The sequence below is a fragment of the Microtus ochrogaster genome, chromosome X (assembly GCF_000317375.1).
Source record: "Microtus ochrogaster isolate Prairie Vole_2 chromosome X, MicOch1.0, whole genome shotgun sequence".
In the NCBI taxonomy this organism is placed as follows: Eukaryota; Metazoa; Chordata; class Mammalia; order Rodentia; family Cricetidae; genus Microtus; species Microtus ochrogaster.
In genome coordinates, this window is record NC_022026.1 from 39748729 (window position 1) to 39773349 (window position 24621).

The 24621-nt window shown below is 39.4% G+C and overlaps 1 protein-coding gene across 1 annotated transcript in view; it reads right to left on the reverse strand.

Moving 5' to 3' along the window:
- The window catches only part of Mid1 (midline 1), a 164950-nt gene that overhangs the window by 103005 nt on the left and 37324 nt on the right, over window positions 1-24621 (reverse strand). Inside the window, exon 2 of the mRNA XM_005358703.2 lies at window positions 6768-7483. Coding sequence (XP_005358760.1) covers window positions 6768-7427 — 660 coding nt within the window. The 5' untranslated portion in view covers window positions 7428-7483. The remainder of the gene's footprint in view (window positions 1-6767; window positions 7484-24621) is intronic.

A 24621-nucleotide genomic window follows, 5' to 3' on the forward strand; every position in this document is an offset into this window, starting at 1 on the left:
CCTTGATGGCTCTAGAGGCATCATTCCAAAGCCATATCTCTACAGCAATTTGCAGAGCCCGTGGGAAGGCATCCTCCTCCTTTGGGATAGTGGCTTACAGCCAGGCCAGGTGTGTGTTTAAAAGTCACTGTAAAATTGCTGCATATATTTCTCAAAACCTCAAAAAATGACTAGCTCATTTAACAATAATGCTGCCTTTGTTGGTCCTGTTAGGCTGAAAGAGAAAGAACAAACTGGGCACTGGGGAACTGGGATCTGTATGTCTAGGTGATTGGGGGCCAGCAACTCTGTATACTACTTCCAGTCTAAGTTACCACAACTACACAATGCGGAAGAAACAGCGTGAAGTCCGAGGTCCTCTAAAAGGCCACTGCAAGAGGTGCAGTGCTTTGATTGCACTCTCCTTGGAGTGAATCCAACGCCAGAAGAGACAGTCATATGCAGTCTTTATGCTATCTAGTGGTACCAGGACTGCAGGATTACACTTACACCTGGATCCAGAAGCCAATAGGCAATTAGTAACACCTCTTGCTGCTTCTTAGTTTGGGGGCAAGACTTTGAATGTGACCTGTGTTTTGAACTGGGGCGCACTGTGTCGCTTGAAACAGACCATACGATAAAAACCAATGCAATTGCCTCCTCATGCTTTCCTTTCCCCTGGGAACATGACAGTACTGCCCGTATCTGCTATTCTCAATTGACCTTTCTTCCATAAAACATACTTTGTATCACCCTCCCTTCGAAAGAAAATTGTTTTACTGTTATCTTATAGGCAGGAGTACAAACATCTTCACCTTACATTCAAAGACTTTCAAAATCTTCCTTAAAGATACCTCTTTTGATATTATCTCTGCTGGCCCTTTATTCAGCACTTCCAATGCTAGCCAGCATTGTCCAGGGTCCTAAGCTATCTTATCTATTGCTACAGACAGGTCTATGCTGGCCCAGTGCATGCGCAGAAGCTTTACTCAGCTGCTTTGATGCATAATACACTGATCTGTCAACACAGCATAAATCCCACCACCCTGAAGCAAGGTTTATTGTCGACTCAACACCAGAACCATCTCTTCCTCCTCTGAATCCCAAAACACTTGTCTAACCTATCAATCAGTTCTGCACATGTCATTCAACAAGTGTTTATAATTGGCATGCCTAAACCTGTGGCTAGGCACTTTCGAAATAAAACAAAATACATTAAAGGAACAACATGCACTCTTATCTCACACATAAACATGGCGAGCAATAGCAAAAATAATATTAGGCAGCCAGTGCAATGCCAAAGCCCTCACACTTAGCCATTACACTCTGCCTTCTGGTTTCTAACAGTAGTTCTAATATTGCAAGCTTCCTCTGGCTCAGGCACAATACTAAGAGGTTACATGAGACACTTTATTTTGTTCTCCCATGTTTCTGTAAAAGCAAGCACAGTACATTACTAGCCTTGTTTTATAGACAAGTAAAATGGGGCACAGGAACATTAAGTAATGTTCCAAACTATTACACTTGTTTACACAGTCCCATGACTCAGAGGTACCTCGTGTACTTGTCTGTGCACTTTCCAAACTCCCAGAGCTTACAAAAAAAATGTTCCCGATTATAATAAATCATCAGGCAATAATAATTTTCTCCCTGCAAGTGAAGGATGGGGGGAGTCATGAGAGAGTAGACAGGTAGAAAGGAGGAGGGAGGGGAAGTGGCTTTGAACTTCACCATAACAGTAGGTCCCTGGAGATGCTTTCTTCCCATTCTGTCAATTTCTGTGTATTTTATAAATATTTCAAGACCTTATTTTCACCACATGGGAATATTTAAAAATATATTCACATTATAGGCTATGAAAATGTTACTATGAGCCGGGTGGTGGTGGCGCACACCTTTAATCCCAGCACTCGGGAGGCAGAGGCAGGCAGATCTCTGTGAGTTCGAGGCCAGCCTGGTCTACAAGAGCTAGTTTCAGGACAGGAACCAAAAGCTACAGAGAAACCCTGTCTCAAAAAAAAAAAAAGAAAGAAAGAAAGAAAATGTTACTATGAAATAAGCACAAACAAAAACTGCTTTTGATGGAGATGTTTGGAACTGTTAAGACACCCCCCACACACATACACACATAACCAAAACACTTTAGAAAATACATAACTCACTTTTTAAAATACCATGTGGTGAATCATCATACACCCTGTATATATTTCAAATTAAAATCTAAGCTAACATACTTGTGACCTGCTTGATAAAGCTGTATAGGATTACAAAAAGGATGTAGTATGTGATTAAAGGTTAAATTTGAATGGTGGATAGCAGGAGTTTTAGAGGTATCTATTAAACTTGACATTGTTTAAAGTCTAATACAACACCTGGAAGTGGTAATGTGGAGATTTTCTTTTCTGGGAAGAATTTCTCCATCTCTCAAACTGGTATTTGTGTCCTTGCTTTGGACACAACATGACTTCCTCCACCAGCAATAGAAAACATATTTGGCTGTTAGAATTCCCTACTAGGCTGTTGGCTCCACGAAGATGGTGACTATTTCAGTACATATTATCTTCAGTTAGTAAATAGAATTAACTTATTACCTCTCAAAAAGGTATATAGTCTTGTATGTTATCAATAACATAGCTTCAAAAGTCTTAACACAAGAAAAATGACACCGTATGAAAAGATCTTAAAGAGTTCACTCTTTTTAGTGGAAAGTTTAAATGCAGACAAGACCAATTGATGAGACTATAGGAAATTTAAGATAAAATAACAAAAATTCTAATGCTTAATAAGCAATGTTGTGTACATAAATAAGACCTTATACATTTAAATGAAAAAATTTTTATATGCATATGTTTGGAACTTCAATGACCCAAAAAGATCTAGTAATTACTTCTATTAATCCATCAAATATTCAATATGTCATTAAAATATTTAAGGTAATAGGAGGAATAGTTAAAAAAAACACTTAGGGTAATAGAATAGTTAAACTATTAAGATTCTAAGAACATAGATAATACTGTTATAGTTGTTGGTATTCATTGTCTGCCATAAAAGGAATACTGGAAACATCAACGTAGCTACATATAATTCAGAATTATGAAGAATCTAATATTAACACAAGCAATGCATATATGCATACAGATACACAATGTTTGTCTATATCACACAGACACACACACACACACACACACACACACACACACACACACACACACACACACTGGCCTAGTTCTTGCGTAAGTAATTAGGATTTGGGGTGGTACTGGCATTTGAGTCCAGAGCATCTCACATTTTAGGCAAGCTCTCTCACACTGAACAGTAGCTCCAGTCCTTTCTTTTACTTTTTATTTTAAAAGAGGGTGTCACACGTTATGTTGCCCAGCTGGCCCTGAACTCTTACTATCTTCCTGCCTCAGCCTCTAGAGTAACTAGGATTATAGACCTATGCAACCAGGCCCAGTCCTATTTCTATTTTTATAGTAGAAACACAATAAAGAAATTCTATGAAAAAAAAAGAAAAAGAAAAGAATCTCTAGCTCAGTATCTTCTCATGCCATTATTGTCAATTGGGAAAGATTTTCAATACTATAGAACCTCATCTGGGTATGATAGTATACACTTATATTGCTGAGGCAAGAAAACTACCGAAAATTCAAGGCCAACCTGGGTTATATAATGAGTATCATACAAGTCAAGGCAATATAGTGAGATCTTATCTCAATAAAATAAAATAAACTAGGAGCAAAATCTCCTACCTCTGTTTCCATATGTAAAGGGCTACATAAAGAAATCTGAGTTTTAACTGAAACTGTTGGAGGAATAATTTGAAAATCTCAGTGGGTTGGTTTGTTGAAAGCTATTTTGCGTGAAGAAACTCTGACAGTCAGCCTTTAAAGAAAGCATAGCTAAAACAGTTTTGAACTTCAGTTTTAGCTCGTTTCAAGGGAGGAGTGAAAGACAATGAAAGGTCAGTTTTTCTATGTTGGCAAATTTTATAGGTGCAACTCGAGTAAAGAGACAAGAGGCCCAATATGGTATGCGAGCATAGTATGAGAGGAATTATTACATTGTAATTTCTTGGAAATTCTAGAGAATATTATTAAACTCTCTTATATGTCAGTTATGTGGTTCACAGGTCGAGTCTTTAACCAGAGTTTGTAGGACTGGAGGGTTTCTTAAAATTCAATTAAAATGATGTTTTAAAATCGCCATGTATAAAGCCTTTTCTGGCCTGGAGGTCACTATGAAAACCAAGCAGGCCTTGAACTCATAGATATCCACCTGCCTCCATGCCTCTGCCTCCTGAATACTGGAATTAAAGGCATGCACAACCATGCCCAGCTATATTTTATTTTTTTACAGAACCATACATCATTCACACTGAAATTTGATGTAATTAAAAAATGCTCCCCCAAATGTGCATTTTAAAGGAAACTATTATTCTTCATAATCATATCAGTACAAATATATATCAATATGAAATCCCGCAAAGCACCAATTTACCTTTTCAGATCACTGTGATAACTAATAAAAACACACAATTCCTTGGTTTGGGTCTGTTCATTATGTATTCTTTTTTTTTAAAAAAATAAGCATTAGTATTATACTAGGTTTTCAACAACACAAGAAAGTACATGTGTTCATCAATTTGTGGTGACTTAAATCTCCTCACCTCGCAAATGTCCTATGTGCTTATGATATTTTATTCTAACATGAATGGCATGTTTCTGAACAAACATGCTCTGTTGCTATGTTTTCCACGCAAACGCTTAAAAGCACATTTCATGGAATAACTGTAAATAATTGTTCATGAATATATTTTGTTGAACAGCTGCACATGTGTTCTCATGCATGGGATGTTGTTTATATTCCTATATTTCTGAAATTAGAAAATAAAATATGCAACCTGGTTAATTGTCAGACCCTCCCTGTGGCAATATCAATGACTGTTAATTCTTTGGCTTGATTAGACAAATGAACCGGACTGAAGATTTGTATTTTCAACACAGAAAGGGCTATTGCGATATCTCCTCATAAATTTGAAGCTGTTACATAAATAATAACTGTGCTGTGACAGCACACAGAAAATGAGCAGAACCTGATTATCAAATGTAAATAGCAAGCCTGGGAGCTGTTGAATACGCAACCTCATTATGACGATATTGTTCTAACAAACAATCCTTAATCCAATAAAAAGAACATTTTCATGGTAAAGATCAAGAAAGAAAGAAAGAAAGATCAAAGGTCTCTATTCAGTCATCCCAAAGTTCTTTACCTCCCAAGGACAAGAAAGGTTCAAAGGAGATCACCTTGGATTTTATATACTGACAACCATCTGGAATTTTGAAAGACTGACTTAGTCGTAATTTCATGCACATTCCTATCCCTGTTATCCACTTTAATGATACTTTTCTCTGTCACCGCTCTACAGTGCAGTGGAATGTAATGGTGTCTAGCTTCTCTTGCCTGTGATACCTAAATTTTTGTGGCAAGCATCCTCTATGAGATGAAAAGATGGATCACCTACCACCCCTCACTCCTTGGACATTTGAAGGGAGGCATGCTGTGCAGGTACTGCATTTGTTTCCCCACTGACATTTAGAAGCAGAGATTCACTTTAGCCTGCTGATTTGCCTCAGTGTGTCAAGAAATCACAAGGTGGAATCCCAGATGTGGTTTCTTAATCCTCATAGTCGCAAAAGCAACCATGTAGCCCAAGTAAATACAAGTGCTCATTAGTATGAGGAGAAGGGAAAGGAACCATTTGTTAAAGGTGATGATATTCTCTGAGCAATAATACTCTCTGCACCATCTGATTCATTTTGTTTACTCAACAAGTTGCTATGTTTTTCCTGGAAGGAAGGACTTCAGTATATATTTACTTAGCGCTTTTAAATTATACTTCCTTTCCTTTTAATTAGTGTCTTGTGATCTAAAATTAGCTGATGAATATAATACCTCACTCAACCTCTCTCAGCTTAGTTTGCAGTAATTAGGCCCACCGTCAACTGAAGTTGAACAGACAACAGGAGCTGATTTTGTTTTTATTTCTTCCCTGGTGATTTCTAACCTTATTTAGAGAGTGATTTTTTTTTAAGTTACCATGTAACCATATTAATTACTATCCCCCAAGCTGGAGTTTGGATACTTTCCTACTAGAAGGAAGTAAAGTTCAGACAGTCTTGCCTGTAAAGTCACAAAATAAAAGAAGCTTATACTGTCAGGAACGCTCTCATGAAACGTGAGACTGTTGGAACATGATAGTTCACCAGTAAGCCGAATATCATTTACCCAGGAGGTCACATGTCCTCTACAATCCCACATTCTCTGCAGACATTCTTCCTTCTGGTCTTTTGTTTGTGCAGTAACTAGACAAAGTTATAATGTGAGGAAATTACTTTTCCTGGATGAGTGAGGAAAATAAACGTCCATAAATGCTCACCAGATCGATTTTTATCTTCCCTCCCCCCTTTCTCACTCCTTCCTCTCCGCTCTTTTAAAGAACTGCACACATTGAAAATGATCCAGAGAAACGGCAAGGGTTGAAAAGGATCCAGATACTTCGAATTTGCCCTCACCTTGACAACACTAAAATTACAAGCAGCAGTCAACTTTTACAAGATACCCTCATTGTGTAACATTTATAGGCTGCCAAAAACATGCTACAACTAATCAGACAACAAAGGTGAAGAGCAAACCTTCCCCCGCCATGTAGCTAGCAGTGAATACACTTTTTATTTCCATGACATTTGCTGGCAGAAAGGGTTTGGCTTAAGGCAGATCGGACTAACCTTCAATTTGTCATAGCGCTCACTCAAAGCTGCCACCTGATGATCGCGGTGCCGCCCAACCAGTTTACACAAGGCACAGATTAACTGGTCATCGGTCACACAGTACATATTCACCTTCTCATCCTCGTGCTCCAGGCACATCAGCCCCCGGATGTGTGAGTCCGGGATTGGCTCAATCAGACGATGGCCCGTAAAGGGCTTCTTGTTCGGGTGAGTGGCTTTCAGGCACTCATCGCAGTAGGACACTTCACAAGTGACACAGGTCTTCACAGCATCTTGGGCAGGATCCTGGTCACAGAATTGGCAGAGAACCTTCTCAGCAGAAGACATGGTGTTGCCGTCAAAGGCCCGCTCCCTGCGGGTCTCACTGGGAGAATTGGGCCCGCTCACAGAGGCTTTCTGAAACCTGTCAATGATGTTCTGGAGGGTGACGTTGCGCTTGAGCCCGTCTAGACCTCGCTGGCTGAGCGTGATGACATGCCGGCAGGTGGGGCACTGGAAGGCGCTGATGGACTCCACAGGCTCGTTGGTGGCACAGTGAGAGACCAGGATGCGGTGGGCACAGTTGAAGCAGAGGCTATGTGCGCAGGGCAGCAGGAGAGGGTCCTCAAACAGCTCCAGACAAATAGGGCAGGTCAGCTCCGACTCCAGTGTTTCCATCTTCAGGCAAAACTCTCTGGGGTCATCAGCAAAATCCAAGGAAGCTGATCAGCTGGCTGGAAACAGAATGTAAGATTGGATTAAGCATGAGGGGTCAGCCGGGGGAGGGGGGCTGTCAGCTTTGAATGCATCTCAGGATAATTCCAAACACAGGCCATGGAAGGGAAAAGATGCCTCTTTAACTGGGAGCAAATGATAAAACCAAACCAAACAACCCAGGAGCCTAGCATTTTCTCAAAGTTCTGATTGTTGAAAGTGGAAGCTTTCTTTTTCTTTGCTACTATTTATTGTTTTCTTTTTAATGGTTTTCACAATTTTGGCTTTTAAAAGATCTAACTCCAACCTGAAAAGTAATTGAAACTATAACTTCTATAACTGGTATCAGAATAATTTTATGTCACAACCAAGTTTTACCTTTGGTTAAAATTAAAATAAAGAAACTACTGCTGATGAACGATAATCATTCACAACTTGGAATTTGTGAACTTGCATATTAATCTATATGCATTTTAAGAACTATCAGTTTGCAATAGCAGGTCAGGATTTTCAACTCTACAGATGTACTCACTATGGACATGAGCCTTAAGTATATATGAACTCAAATGTATGCACTACAGTAGAAATAATGTTTAAGTTCAGGGCATCATTTAAAAACATGTATTTGCACAAAGATGATCATAGTAGAGACAATATTTTTGGCATATTCTCATTATTCTTCTATTGCTTAATTCAGCAGTGGGATATGGGCGGCAGAGAAGAATGGAGAAAACTATCCAGGCGCCATTTTGAAGGCTGTAATCCAATGACTAATATTATTAGATACATTTGATAAGTTTGAACAATGATAATTACAATTTAGAAAGCAATGTGGAAAGACTATCCAGAGACTGCTGAAGATTCCTGTGCAGCCCCACTTGGCCTAAACTATCCTAGCTCAGGCTTGTCACTGTTGCCAGCAACAGGCCTGGCTGGCAGGAGGTCTTGTCTCATACTAACAGTCCTGCTGGCCCAGGCCTGACCTCTGCCAGCTTTGTTGCTCCCCTCCAGGCCACCTTCGGGTGGCCCAGCTGAATGCGCCCCGTCCCATAAATACCTCACTGCTTTTGTGAACTCCTACCTCCCTTCCCTTCAAAGAATCCCACACAAGCACCAGTTCATTAGGGTGAAGAGGCCTCATACTCATTAGCAGGCCTGGGAACTAAGCCCCTTTGAACCTTCTTCCTCTCAGGGCCATTAGTAGAGGGCTGCAGAATGCTGCCTGGCATATCAGCTGCAGCCCAATGCAGCAGGCTGTGGGAGAACGGGGCAGTTTACCAGGTCAGGAGGTTCAAATCACTCACAAGGGTAGAACGTTCTCAGCTGGGGAAGGCTTCACTTCCAAAGCTGTGTTTAGTGATTCTGACAGTTAGTCCTTTGTGTTCACACCTCTGCTTCTTTGCAAAATTCAAGGTTTCTAGAATCATCTGACCTTGTGTAAACGAAGAGCACACACTGCTTTGGTGAAACACCATCACCTCACTGCCAGTTGGGAGAAAATCAGTAAAGACTATTAAGTATGTCCTGGGCCTGTTAAACATTAGAAGAGCAAACTAGTAGCCTAGAAACAGTGACCAGTCACTCCCATTTACTACCTAATAAAGGAGTGGCTGCAATTTGCAATGCTGGCGCTTACTCATCTTCCAAAGGCAAAACGTCACCATCCCCACTCTGGCCCAGTCCATTGTTCCTGGAGATGCCACTGAAGAAATTGAAAGGTTTTGCATATTAAGCAAGACTTTGATTAACTGTAGATAAAGAATTATCTCTGTGACAAATTTCTGCTCCTTTACTACTGGAAGCATAAAAATCAAAAGGAAATTATAGGCCTGAAAAGAGCATAGGAAACTATGTTCCGTTCTGTGATAGTTGCTGTTAATGTTTACATTATTTACTTATTTAAATATATTCCTGTTTTACCTTCTTTTTTGAGACAGAGAGGCCTTGCTAGATATTACAGGTTGGTCATAAACTCGAAATATTCTTACCTCTGTCTCGTGAGTGTTAGGATCATCAGAACAAACCACTATCAGAGAAGCACACCACCCACCATGCACAGCCAATTATTTTCATTTAATTTTTATTTTCACATATGTAGTATTTGCACATATTTATGTGGCATATGGTATAAATATAGCATATATATTTATACTATATTTATATAGTATTCCATACCATGCAGTATTATAAGCCAATACCTAAAAAGAAAGTGTGAGAATCTTATTTATTTATTTATTTATTTATTCATTTATTATGCATACAATATTCTGTCTGTGCATATGTCTGCAGGCCAGAAGAGGGCACCAGACCTCATTACAGATGGTTGTGAGCCACCATGTGGTTGCCGGGAATTGAACTCAGGACCTCTGGAAGAGCAGGCAATGCTCTTAACTACTGAGCCATCTCTGTAGGCCCATATTTCTATACAGTGTGGCAGCCAGACTCTGAAGCCATAGGCCCCACCTGAGGTGGTCACATAGCCCTGCAGACAGGCTGTCACTGCTCTAACAAAGGGTCGGGGTGTTGTTGCTCCTTTCTTTGTAATTTGGAGGATGCCTGATAGAGATGCTAATTCAAACCTAGCTAGTTTACACAGCAGACAGGTAGTTCTGGATGGAACCGAAAGCCATTCACCTGGTTACCTAGGAGACAGAATGCTAATGTATTTACCCCTCAGTTGATGTTTTGGTATAAAGACTGTTTGGAGGATAAGTGAGAGGAAATTCTTCAGGATGTGAACTCAGGACTTCATGAGGGACCACTGAGAATCTCCCTCTCAATAAAGCCATGTGAGTTGTGTCTTTATTCCCATGGCTCCATGCCAGTTCAGAGAGAGATAGTTTATGTTGAGGTCTGGTCTAGAGAAATAATTTATGGTCTGGGCTAGCACCAGACCCCAACCCTTTAAAAAAAAAGTCAAAAAAATCCCTTGAAAGTGGGAATGGATACATTGTCAACAGTTAAAGCACCTGTCATACAACTTGAAGACTGGAGCTCAGTTTCCCAGAAACCACATAAACACGAGGTGGGCATGGAGGACACCTGGGAATCCATCTCCCAGAGAAAACTGGTTAGCCAGACTAGGCCTATAGAGCTCTGGCTTAATCATATGCTTGCACACATTAGCATGCCTTCACACATGTGAATATACATATACACGCTGATGTACAGGGAACACAAGTATACAAAACGAATTTTTTTAACTTATTAAAACTGAAAATAGCATGCCATGTGATCAGAAGTAAAATGAGGATGTCAGAGAGATTGGCATTCCCATGTTTCTTGTAACATTAGTCATAGTTGCCATGCTATGGGAACGACCTAAGTGTTTATAAATGCATGACTAGATAAAGAAATGTGGCACATACACACAGCAAAATAAGATTTGGTTACAAAGATGGAATTCTGTCATTTGTGGCAACATGCATGCAACCAGAGGACATTTTGGCAAGTGAAACAAGTCGGACAGGGAAAGATAAATATTGCGTGATGACTGTGTTTTTCATGGAAGTGTCAGATTCCATCCCACAGAGGTAGCATGGGAATTCCCAGGGGTGATTTCACTGTGCATCCAATGGAGATGCTGACATTTTATTTACCTGGTCAAGAGAAGGCTACTGTATGCTACATATTAAGCTGGTCCCAAAAGAGAGAACCTTGTGCTGTCATTGCTCCACCTCTATTATCATCTAAGCCATCATCATCTAATACCTGGGCTATCACAAGACCTTTCTAAATGCTTTGATCGCTTCTTCTCACTCTTGTCCTTCTCCTTATAGTCTAATCCCCGATCAGAAGCTAGAGAACCTGTTAAAACATGACAGGTTCTGCCTTTCTTCTGTTCTTCCCTTCAGGGGCTTCCCATGTCAGTCAAAGGGAAATTCACCACAATAAAACCAGCACTAGAAAACAGACTCAGACAGTGAGCTCATTTCCTCCCACGCTACTTCTTTTTTGTTCTGCTTGGGGCACACGGCTTCCTTGTCAATCCACAGATATGCCAAATGCATTCCATCTCTCACTCAGCATATACAGTCTTTGGAATCCACATGATTCTGGGCTCCACAGTCACCTTATCTGAACCCACATGAAACTAATTCCGCACCACTACCACCATAACTACCCACCCATTCTAGAAGTCCTTCTTGCTTTACCTCAGTCTGTTGTACTCCATATATCTATTGCTAACATATTCCATTACTTTGTTTACTGATGTTTCCCTTTAATATCCCTAGAACTGGACAGTGTTTTATAGGAGCAGAGATTTTTTTTTCTCTTTGGAGGCTGTATCACAAGTAGCTAGAATAGTGTCCAATGTACAATAAACTCAAACACTCATTGATTTCTTCAACTGTACTGGGCTGAAGCTGAATGAGTAAAATACAACTTTTTCCTTTAAGGGTCTGTCAAGCAGCAAAATAGAAGTCAGCAAGTTTTCTATATAAATGGCAGGGCAAAAATTTTGGGGGGGGGCATAGGGTATGTGTTGCAGAAATAATCATAAAGACACATAAAAGAATGTGCATAGCTAGGCTCTGAGATAGCTGCATTTTGACAAACAGATAAGGAGCCAGAGCTGACCTACAGGTCTTAGCTTTAGAGGAGAGAGGAGGACACAAATGGCCAGAAAACAAAGGAAAATCAGCAGCAGAGAGGCCTGACCAGAATGCCAGATGTGTGACAAGAACAGCAAAGATGGAGGAGCCAGACATGGACAAGCGAGTACATGTTCCCTTGTTAACAGGAAATTCTTTGCAATGGGATTTCACCCTGACATCAGTGGAAATGATGTGAGTTCAGTGCTCGGGGCAATTCATGTAGGAATGATTTAATAGCAGCTGCTCAGATCTGAATCTTTTCCTTTTACTGCCAGAGTACTCAGCATGGTGCTTTGGGCAAATGTCTCCACTGTAAATAGTTAACTGAATTAAGTGCTGAGAAAAGAGCTAGATGTGATAAGTGAAGTTCAGCCAAATTTCTAAGTCCCTGGTTCACATAATTGCAAAAGGGAAGGGGAGCTTAGTTGATATCTACAATAAACTCTATTTTTCACTTTTATCCATAAGTTGTCACATATCTTCTTCATTACTCAATAACATCTACATATGCCATCCCCTCTTCAAGAAATTAGCTGGTCCTATTTTCTACCATTTAAAAAATATCTAGAGAAATCAACGTACTATTTATGTCTTATTAAAATCTTTACATGCACTTGGTCCTGGGGTAGGCTCAGGCAATGTTTAGCCCTTGCCTTGGTGCCTCAACAATTCATTAAGGAAGGAAAAAATACCGGACAGTTAAGAGCACTTGCAGAGGACCTGGGTTCAATTCCCATAGCCTACATGGAAGTTCAAAAGTACATGTAACTCTAGTTTCAGGGACTCTAACGCCCTCCTCCGACATCAGCCCTAGTCATGAATGTAGTCCACAGATATATATATGTATGTGTGTGTGTGTGTGTGTGTGTGTAACACTCACATATATAAAATAAATTTAAAAATGAAAAGAATATGTTGTGTAACATAGCTAAATAGGAAATCCAAAACCAGAATAATCTACTCTGTTCAAAAGGAAAAAGGGACAGGAAGGTTTCCTCAGGGTAAAGGATGCGGCAGCTTTCAAAAGTTGAGTAAGGTTCATTCACAAGATAGTGGGGGTCAGGTAGGATTTGTGCAACAAAAATGTTATCTTTCTTTTGTTTTCTGCCTAACCTTCACAGTTCACTTTCCGTATTTTTTAGCTAGCGTCTTAGAATTTATTACAATAGAAGGAAATCACATATGCACAGTATTGTCAGGAAATTCTATAGCTCAACATTTTTATGAATGGACTGATTAGTCTTTATTCTGGAGGAGGAGGGGATAATCATGGGAAAACCCTTTGCGCCAAACTGGGAATAGCAGTAATTCAGCATCTTTGCTTGCCTGAATGTAGTTGGTCTACTAGAATAGGGCAGAATAGTAAGCGAAGGAGGAGCTGACCAGATAATCAAAAAAGTGTAGGACATTCACCATGCTGGATGTAAGTTGCCCGAATGTCCCGGAGCATGAGTCCACAGATGTGCCCCACAATTCTCGCACTCATTCTAATCATGTCCAGAAGTAGGATAATCTTAGAATTAGGATAGTGACACATTTCAGTGAGACCTTGCATCCTTAGATGTCAGGCCTCTTCTCAGGAAACTCATTTACTAAAGAAAGCACTTCTCCACAATGAAAAGTAAGTAAATGAAGGCTTTGGTGGATAAAGATGTGGGTGGTTATCTGCCTCTTTCTTCTTCAGGTCTGGTCTTCTCCTTCTGAATATCATTACAATTGCAATTCTCCTTCTCTAGTTGCTCTCTCTCTAACTGCTGCTGACTTCCTGTCCATAAAAGCCTCGAGGTGTTCTAAGTGTGGGTCCTTCCTTCCAGGAGGTAAGCCAGTGTACTCCCTCGTTTCATGGTTACTTTCCAATGAAAGTTATTTCTAGGCTTGAACCTCAAAGCACCATTTTTTTCTGGCATTTCCATTAAGAGTTGACCAACCTCAGCTTCATGGTCTATGACTGCTTCAGACTCAGAATGCAACCCCCTTGGAAGTTACTGACTTCCTTCCCCAACTGGTCTTTTCTGGAGGTGTCTCCCAAAGTGTTTCAATTGTCATATTCAAAAGTAAAAAATCTGCCACATTTTCTATTCCTTTCTCTCTAGAGAAAGCAGAGTAATGGCCCCAAAGATGACTACAAGCTACATCTTGGGACCAGTGTGTAATGTAAAAAAGAGGAGAAAAGAGAAATTAAACTGGAAGATATAATTAAGGCTTGTGAACAGTTGATTCTGCAATAAAGGAATTAACTAGAACCATTCAAGAGACTCAAAAGAATCACAATACTTCTCAAAAGTGGAAGATGGTGGCTGGGTGGTGGTAGTGCATGCCTTTAATTCCAGCATTCAGGAGGTAGAGGCAGAAGGATCTCTGTGAGTTTAAGGTGGGCTACAAAGCAAGTGCCAAGACAGGCTCCAAAGCTACAAAGAGAAATCTTGTCTCGAAACATTAAAAAAAAAAATCAGAGCGATGTGATGTGAGGAAGGCTAGAACTAACCATGGCTCCTTTGAACACAATGGACAAGGCCACAAACCAAGGAACACTTTTTGCCTCTGGTAGTTGGTGACGTAAGAATGAAAAGTGGATGATATCCCACAGCGCCCAGAAAGAAGCAGAACTCTGGATACTTTGATAAATAGGCGATTTATGCTTGATGTTAGACTTCTAAAACTATAAAATAATGGATTTGTGATGTTAAAAGCCCTTAGGTTTGTTACAATGTAACATAGCATCAGCACATAGCATCAGCAGACACAAATACGTTCTTCCTCTCTAAAATTCAAATCATTGGGTAAGAAAGGTGTGCCAATTTGTCATAGCTCCCTGATGATCCAGACACATTCTACTACATTTTTAGACCACTGCCTTCTCCTCCATAAAGAAAACTAACCCTCTTAATTTGATTTCCTTACTTAAATTCTATCTTATTTTTATTTGCTTGTATGCATTTGTCTATGTGTGGGTATATACACCTGAGTGCAAAAAGCCCTCAGAGGCCAGAAGAGGACATTGAAGTCTATGGAGCTGAAGTTATAGGCCTCTATAAGCTGCCTGAATGGGTGATGGGAACCAAACTTTGGTCCTCTAGAAGAGCCAGAAGTGATCGTAACTACTGTGCCACCTCTCTAACTCCAAATACGACTTACTCCTGCTATTTCTTCCTTGAGTTTACTGCTTATAACCTGTTCCAAGAACTGCAGCTTTTTCATATCTTCTTTCTCCAGAGGATAAAACAGAGAAATTCCCGTGGTGCCCAACTATGACTCCTGCCTGGCATCTCATTTCCATCTTAAAAATCTTTACCAAGTTTCTCCAAACTATACCTTCAAGTTACACCTTTACTACCCCTCACTTCTTAAGTCACATGCCCAAGAAATGAGACCATTTACCACCTTTTGCACTTGGCTTTTCTTTTTCTTCCTACATTAATAATTTTCCTTAAAGATCTTTTTTTTTTTTTGGTCTCATGTTAGTTTTTTATCTCTGTTTTGGGGGAGGGGATGTTGGATGAGAATGGAACCTTCCAGAGGCCCAAAGAGTCCTGGTCACTATTGTATTTGGCAACTTCATATTAAACAAGGAAGAACTGTTTAAAAACACAGCTGTAAACAATGTGACATGTACTAGATGTTTAAACTTAACAGTTACAAAGTAACCCTTTAAGCTGAGAAACATAAACTGGCATAATAACCCTATTCAACAAATCTCTAAACTATTTATTGAAAAATATTGTTTCCTCCTACACAAATGAGTAACAATACCCGAAGTTTAATATGTGAATCATTCTATTATCTCAATATATTCTGAATCACTCAGGCACAATCCAGGTATGCATGAGTTTAGACATATGAGGACACCACACACACACACACACACACACACACACACACACACACACACACAAGCTTCCTATGAAGAAAGCATTCATAGTATCAAATGCAGGCTTCTTCAGGATGTGTGACTTGAACGAAATGGCCACCACACCCTTACAGGGGATAAAACCTGAATGCAAGAGTTCACACCTCATAGAGTCAAGGAAAATGAATTAACAAAGGAATAAAAAGCTAGTGGAAATGGGGTGGGCTGCAAGGATAACAGAATCTTGGTACAGGGTGATGGTTCAAGTGATCTAGTGACCTGAGCAGAAAAAATTACTTCCTTGCTTCCTGTAGCTTCCGGGTTTCTTCATACTAAGGCATTTTTATATTGAAGAAAGCATTCATTCCAGGAGAACTTTCCTGGGGTGGGGTATTGTCTTTGTTTATGGCATAGCCTATAGGAGAAAACAAAGGGAAGGAGAAATTTTCCAATACAAGAGGCATGGCACAGGGACCTCAGCTGCAGGGCTTGTCTTTAGAAAAGAGGTTTGGGGAAACCCAGGATAGGTACTCTTAAGGAACAACCCATGGGCTTCTGCCTATTGAACTCATCTTTTTTTTTTCTAACTCTCCTAGGAAGTCAATGCAGACAAAACATATAAGCTGCAAGTCTATGTTGTTAAATCCCTTGCTGTCATCTTGTTCTGTGTTAGAATTTCACAATGGTAGTCTGGGAAGCCTCCCAGGAACGCTATTTTCATACAGTTAGCATAAGCTTGACCTTGAAGAAACATCTAGTATCCCATTAAGACAGCATTCATTGCAAGCTTTAATTCATGATCAAACTCAGCAGGCAAACATTCTTGTTCAGACATCCAGACCATGCAACTTTCACTTTCATACTCAAAAGTTGAACTGCAAGTGCTGGGAAGATGGCTTACTGTGTAAAGGAAGGCAGGCACCCACTGCCAAACTTGAAGACTCGGCTCTGATCCTCAGAACCTGCATGCTGAAATAGAGAACTGACTCTCACAAGTTGTTCGCTGACCTCCATGGACATGCCAGAGCATGCAGGTGGGCACTTGTACACACACACACACACACACACACACACACACACACACACCACAAGCAAGCTTGTGCAAATGCACAAATAAATAGATGGCATCTTAAATTCTAATTTTAAAAAAGAATCAGATTAAGAATTGGGTATCGCAGAGAAGCTGTATCCTTTACCCACCTGCCCATATTCTGTGTTCTGTTTGCACACTGCATAAAATATAATTATTGTTCTCATTTGGAAACTAGAAAGAAGATCACACATGCAATGCATGAATAATTTCACTCTCAGTCTCTCAATGAACAGCTCTGAATATCATCAAAATCAGGCAAACTGGTAGGGTCAAGGAACAAACTGTAAAAACCACCTTTGGGTTACTTGTGATTGGTTGTCAATAGCAAATGCTTCCCACCCACTTCCTAGATGATTAATTCACAAGGTACTTCATGTGGTTTTAGTTTAAATATCCTTTAGACTATGGAAACTAACATGTACATTTACCAAAATACAACCCAGATAACAAAAGCTTTAACACATGGTTCTCAACCTTTCTAATGCTGCGAAACTTCAATACAGCTCCTCATACTGCACTGACCCCCAACAATAAATTATTTTTGTTATTATTTCAACACTGCAATTTTCCTACTATTATGAATGTAAATATTTTTGGATATAGAGTACTGTTAAAAGAGTCTAGACACACAGATTGAGAATTGTAGCTTTAACACAACAACAAGCTACATCAAGACACATATAATTGGTTTCACAAAGGTTAGCTCCTAAAAGAACTGTGAGCAACAAACATCACTGAAAATGGCACGAATAAATTGTATTATTTATCTCAAAAACATGTTCCGTATCTCTTATCTCCATCACCTGGGAGAACCTAAAAGTAAGTTGACTTACTGAGGTTAAGCTTTGGGTACGGCATCATTCTCATTATAGAACTATAGGTACTATATCTTTTGAAGAACATGGAATGGTGTTTTTATCGATCAGCAGAATACAAACTTTGAAAGGCTCAAAACGAATTATGGGAAACACAGAATCAACCCAAGTATGTGAAATTGCAACAGGCTGAGCTGAGAAAGAAGCTGCTTTCATCCATAGGAGCACAATTTCCTAACTCAGGAAAGAATATAATAACTTCATTAAAAACTGGCTCCTATATGCAAGATGAACTCACTACAAATACAAATTGTAAATGACATTAATACAAGAACACAACATCTGCATATTCAACTATGTAGCTTAGTATGTAACGTTCAGTTAATAATCAACACACTACTCAAGGCTACTTTAGTGATTATCACCCTCTCGGGGAAGGCAAGAATGACAATAAAATGGGGCTTTGTGGAAAGAGAGGAGATTCCCTTGGATTTAAAGTCATTTTGGAAGTCTGGGAATGGGACCTACAATATTTAGCAATTTCACCCTCTTGTTATGACAGAGAACAGTACACAGACAAAATAGATTTTCTAATATAAATACTGCATTGAGTAGGAACTTGTGGGAGAAGTCTGATCCAGTCACATTCTACAAGTAATGCACGTTACTCTACAATTACAGCATCACTACATGTAACCTTCACGTGTCAGCACATCCAAATTCATTTAATTGGTAACAGACAAGTATGAATTGCTGCCAAACAAATTGGAGGAATCCAGGGGGACTGAACTGACTAAAGCAAAAACGACAAGCAGATAAGCACCAAGATGCTAGCCTTGAGTTTTTAAACCATCAATTAGGGACATTCGAACAACTTAAAATTTATTGTTTGTTTTAGTGAGGATAAATCAAGTTGCAAATGAAATTTTGCCTGACATGAGAACTAGGGAAGACAATGTCATCAAACACTCACCTGGAGGAATTCATACAAATCAAATCAAACTATTAAGCAGCCCTTTTTGCGTCCTTCCACATCTGCCTGTAACACATGCACTTTTAGTAATTGGATCTCGAGGACATTCTTTAAAATAATCACACACTTGCCTGACCATGCAACCTGATTAATAATGAATGAACATTCCTGAAAAGAATCATTTGGAATCATGGCAGATGTCTGTGGGGATATGAAGGTTTTAATGATCAAAATTAAGGGGAAATGGGAGCTGGGTCACACAGTCTGGTTATTGTAATTGAAACCCAGTCTTCCAAATTTACTTAACAGAATGCTTAAATACTCCTGGAAGTTCATCCACACACACAGGCAAGCAAAAGACACTCATGGCAATGAAAAAGAGCAATCCCTGTGTCACTGTCTCAACAGTTAAGAAAAGCCCTAGAAAGCCTCAATCACGCAATGCATTCCTAGAAGCCTGGGAAACAGACTGAAAGCAGAAACTCCTACACTGGTACTTAAGAGTCCTTAGAGCACCACTCAAGGTTCTGACAAACAGATCCCCTTGAATACCCACCAACGGACTGCACACTAGTTCTTTTTGAAGAAACATCGCTGTAGGTAGAGGATGGGGCTCCACAAAATGATAGACAGGCCACTGAGACCAGGTAGTGGATGGCAGGCAGAGCTGGAGCAGTCCTGTGTGTGTCTGTGAGAGAGTCGACAGTGAAACACAACAGGAAAGTCGGTCCAACAATTCCAGGAAGGCCAGCTCCACCTCATCCACTCCGCCAGGGTTGCCTGAGTTGAAGAATCAACTGCCTTTTCCACGGTTCCCACTGTGACTTCCCTGTCCCCTATCCCAGTCAGTGTTCAGCTGAAATAAAATGGAAAGGCAGTTCAGGTCAGGCTAACACCCACTGCCTGGCCCAGAAGCAAGATGACTTGGCACTGAGATCAGCCCTCTCCCTGCTTTTCAGGGACCCGCGGTGGCTCAGATAACTGGAAGGATGGTATCTGAAGCCAGAGGCAGAACATCAGCTCTCCATGCTACGATCCGGAACTATCCTTCACAGCTTGGGGGTTCAGAAACTCACACTTCCCACACCTTGGGTCCTTTTAACACCCAACTGAGCACATTCTTTCACTATGCTCTGAGTGGTGGTTTCTTTGTTTTAAAAATAATATGTTCATTATTTTGTTTCTTTAGTCTCACAATTCAAGTTTAATTTCTGAAAGAAGTTAGGGCTCTTTCCTTTTTTTTGAGTTAATATTTCTGTAGCTTTGGAGCCTGTCCTGGAACTAGCTCTTGTAGACCAGGTTGGCCTCGAATTCACAGAGATCTGCCTGCCTCTGCTTCCCGAGTGCTGGGTTAAAGGTGTGAGCCACCATCTCCTGGCTGGAGTTAGTTTTCAATTTATAGTAAGAGGAACGACCCCTTATACAGATACAGTAAGTCATTCATATTTTCTTCTTAAAAGACCTTTACATTATGCGGATTACCTTAATATACAACTAAGAGCATACAAGTGCATAAACTACAAATATTCAATTATGCATGCACACATATGTATAAATTATACACATCTATCATACATATACACACATAAGCACCCCCAAAGAATCCTATATGTAAACAGGCTTCTCTGGGTTTCCATGGAGAGTGGTTTCAGAGCACCCCCACTAAAAATATAGATGCTTAAGTTTCTTATACAAAATGGTATGTCATTTGCATATGTAAATACACTCTCACATATTTAAAATCACCTCAGATTCCATGCAATACCTAACGCAATGCTATGGCGAATTATCTCAGAGAAAGTGACAAGAGGGGTCTGTACATTCTTCACATGTTTTACATCCGAACTGTGTTGAATCTAGGCATTTAGAACTCACAGAAGGTTGATTTCACATGCATTTAATACACTCTATATAAATCTAATACCATATGTATATACAGGCTACAAAAGTGTATAATTTGCCCCCAAACTTGATTTCACTCTCCATAATTGGTCTCCCAAATGGCAACAAAGGGTGCGCTGAGAATGGAAAGTCATCATTTAAAATGTGATTATCTGAAGAAAGGGAAGTAGATTTTCTGAGAGCAAAAAGAAAATTTGTCCTGCACTGCAGTTATTTGAAGGATGTGGCTTATCACTATACAAGACAAGAAACTGCAACTAAAGTACTTCACCAGGAAAGTGTGAAAACAATTCTGCATGATTCAGTTTATCCTGTAGACAGTTGGGCTCCACCAAAGGTATATAGGGAGCATGCAAGATAAAGGGGAAGCAGGGGGCTTACTCTGACTATACAGTGTGCAAGTTTTTATAACACTGCAATACTTCATGGTGAACCAGAACATACTTCATAGGACATAAAAATGCATAGTTAGATATTCTGGGTTTACATTTTTTTGAAATCATAATTTTATTTATCTATTAACCATACAGTTTTAAAATCGAGATGATTTCCTTAAGACATTCATGTGATCCACCAAAGACACACATGTTTATTATCAAATAGAAAGTTAAATAACTTTGAATCAAAGATTTTTTTAAATAGCTTTTGTGAACCTAACATTAACGTTGTTAACATTTGTGAGACAGGTTTAATTTGTCTATATTCTGGCACGGTGCTGGGAAAATCAGCCTGAATAGCTCAAGTTGAAACATCAGGAAACAAAGCGTTTACTCCACCCATAAAAAGACAATGATAAACAACAACAAAGCATTTCATAATCTTTTTTAAGTTCATAGCTTGTTGGCCTTTAGTTGAGATTTCTAACAATCAGAGGGTCTCAAATATTTCATGTTTTCTATATTGTAGTTAATTTTAAGGAACAAAGCATCCTGCTTGTTTTCTTCTTTTTCTTTAAAAACAAACCTAGTCTTACTTTGAAATCTAGGCCAGTTTGGAATTTATGATCTTAGTCCTTCAGTCTCCAAACACTAGGATCATAGGTGACTGTCACCAATCTGGCTAAACCAATTTGTTTTTAAAGCAAATTGAATATATTTTATATTACACTGAAAATGACTGGTGTTTCCTACTCTACACTTTTCTGGCTATCATACAAGAATTTGGGTCTGACAACAGTGATAGGCTACAAAAAGAAAGAAGACAAGGAGGATATGTCTCAACTGCTCTCCTAGCAGGAGATCTAAGATTGATTCTTCAGGTGAGTGGACCCACATCATGGTGGTGGCAGAAACCCGAAGCTACTAATTTCTTTTAAACCACCCACAGATGAAAAGCTCATAATGCTGCCTTTCTTAAGTGCTTTTCCATGTATATTTATATTTTGATATGCATTTATGATGTAGTCATAAATCTCTAAGTCTATAAAATCCTGTACATATATATATATATAATGAAATCATTATTTGTATATGTGTATACAAATACATATATAAATTCACACACACAGGCATAATCAAAAACACCTTTTGAAAATTACTTGAATTTGTTAATAGCTTTTATTCTCTCTAAGTCTCTTCATTTGTTCATCCCCATTACATTACAGTTTCTGTGCAAAGACAGAAACCTGTAGCTAATGTTTATTTATCTAAAAATACCACCCAGCTCAATCTATCAAAGGTTGCTTGGGAATTAGTCTGATGGTATGAGAGATGTATTCTCTTGAAGACACTTGAACCAGATTTTTGCTAGAAAAAGACAATTGATTCCTAGAAGTTGTCTTCTGACCACCACCTGCGTGCCTACCCCCACCATATGCATGTGCACAAGCACACACACACACACACACACGCACATGCACACACACATGCACGCACACACACACACATAGAGTAATTATAAAAAAGAAAACCGCTTCACCCCCTCAACTTCAAAGTTAGCCACACACAAAATCCTCCTCCTCCCAATCTCCTGAAGTTACTTTGTGATCTTAAAAAATAATAAAAAAAAAAAACCCTAACCTTCATCCCCAACTCCTGGTTAACTATTATAAACATTTCCTGTGATCATTGAAGCCCTACGGTCAAAGGATAGAGTTCCCCCTCCCTGCACCCCTCCACTTTTAACGCAACCAAAAGAGGAGTGATTCTTTTGTTCTCAATTGTTATTGTAAAGCACCACATGAAAGACTGGGAACGATGGGAACATGGCAATGAAAAGGACAACAGCTCTGACGGATAAAAACAGGATATTAAGAACAGTATCAGGACTGTCTGTACAGAACAAAGGCAAAAGGGAAGCTTCTCAGAGAAACTCGAGCAAAAACATTTTTTGCTACATTGAAATGGCAATGAATAAACTGTAATTTTCCCAGGGAACATGGATGTTTGCAACTGGGGAAAAATGGGTTACCATTAAAAGACCCACATAGACATGCAATATAAAGTATTATAAAATTAAAACTCTCTCCAAGTCTCATCAAATCTCCCTATTTCCATATTCTGTTTCCCAAAATTTTTAGATCTATGTTTTATCCTATATAAAATGAGATGCTGCCTTTACTAAATAACTGACAGTTACAGAAATTGAATTTTATTTACTACAGGAAAAAAAGAAGAAAGACTGTCTCTTCACAGACTGCTCTTAACTTTGGGTATGGGTTTCTGTCTCTCTCTCTGTCTCTCTGTCTCTCTGTCTCTGTGTGTGTGTGTGTGTGTGTGTGTGTGTATAAGAGTATATATACATGAGCATATGATTATATGCACACATTGTGGGAGTACATGCGGAGGACAGAGATTAATGTTAGTTATTTTCTCTACCTTATTTAATTCTTTTTTTTCTTTGTAAATGTCTCTTGCCAGACATGGAGATCACTGCTTTAGCTAGACTAGATGGCCATTTAGTTCCAAGGATCCACTTGTCTTTGCCTCCCCAGCACTGGGATTTGATAGATGATTTTTTATGTGGTTTCTGGGGATCCAAACTCAGGTCACCACGCTTACACAACAAGGATTTTGACAGCTGAGCTGTCTCCTCAGCCCCTTAACTTAAACTTTAAACATACCCTTTTAGAACTCCCAGGGAAACCATGTAATGAGCACTGTGTAGAGAAACAATCAAAGCAACTAATACAGTATATTGGTTTTTGTCAAATCAAAGTGCTGCAAACTCTCCGAAAGCTGTCAGTGTGATGAGTCATTTAATAAGGCATAATGCAAGTTCATCTAGCTTATCAAACTTAACATATTACTCATTATTAATAGCGCTGCAGTCTCTAAGCTTAGTGAGCTCTGAGAAGTAAGTACTATATTTTGCATGGCATTAGAAATTTCCATCTTTTTGCTCTGTCTAGATTCTGCTGTTGCTCTCCTTGTTTCTCTTGTCCTCTCTGTCCTTTCTATTTCAGATGACTGATAAACTGTTCTATCTCTGGTGTACTGTCAAGAAAACTTAGGGCTAAACCTTGAACTTAGAAGGCCCAACTGCCCTTTGTCTACTTTTGAGCCAATCCCATCAATGCGATACCATACAAAAGGATGTATAGCTTGAAAGCAGATAATACTGAGTTCAGGCCTGGACTCTGACATTTCCTTGCAAAGGCAGATAAGGACCTGATACCCTACGTCTCTCAAACTTACAGACACTCTCCATATCTTATACACAGTTTCCTTCTTTGTAAATGACGATGAGAGAAATTTCACACTCCCTTGAGGATCAAGTGAGGCCAGGTTTCCAAAGTGCCAGGCAAAATTGTCATTTTCTTGTCCTTTGTCCCCTCTTGTCCTGAATTACCTCTTCACTAAATAGTTTCATTATCTGGATTTATTTCCTATTTTAGGAAGCAGGAAGGATATTCATCCATTTAGTTATTTTACAGTGTTCATGGAATATCTTATGTGAAGGGACACTATAAGACTAGTAATCTGACTTAAC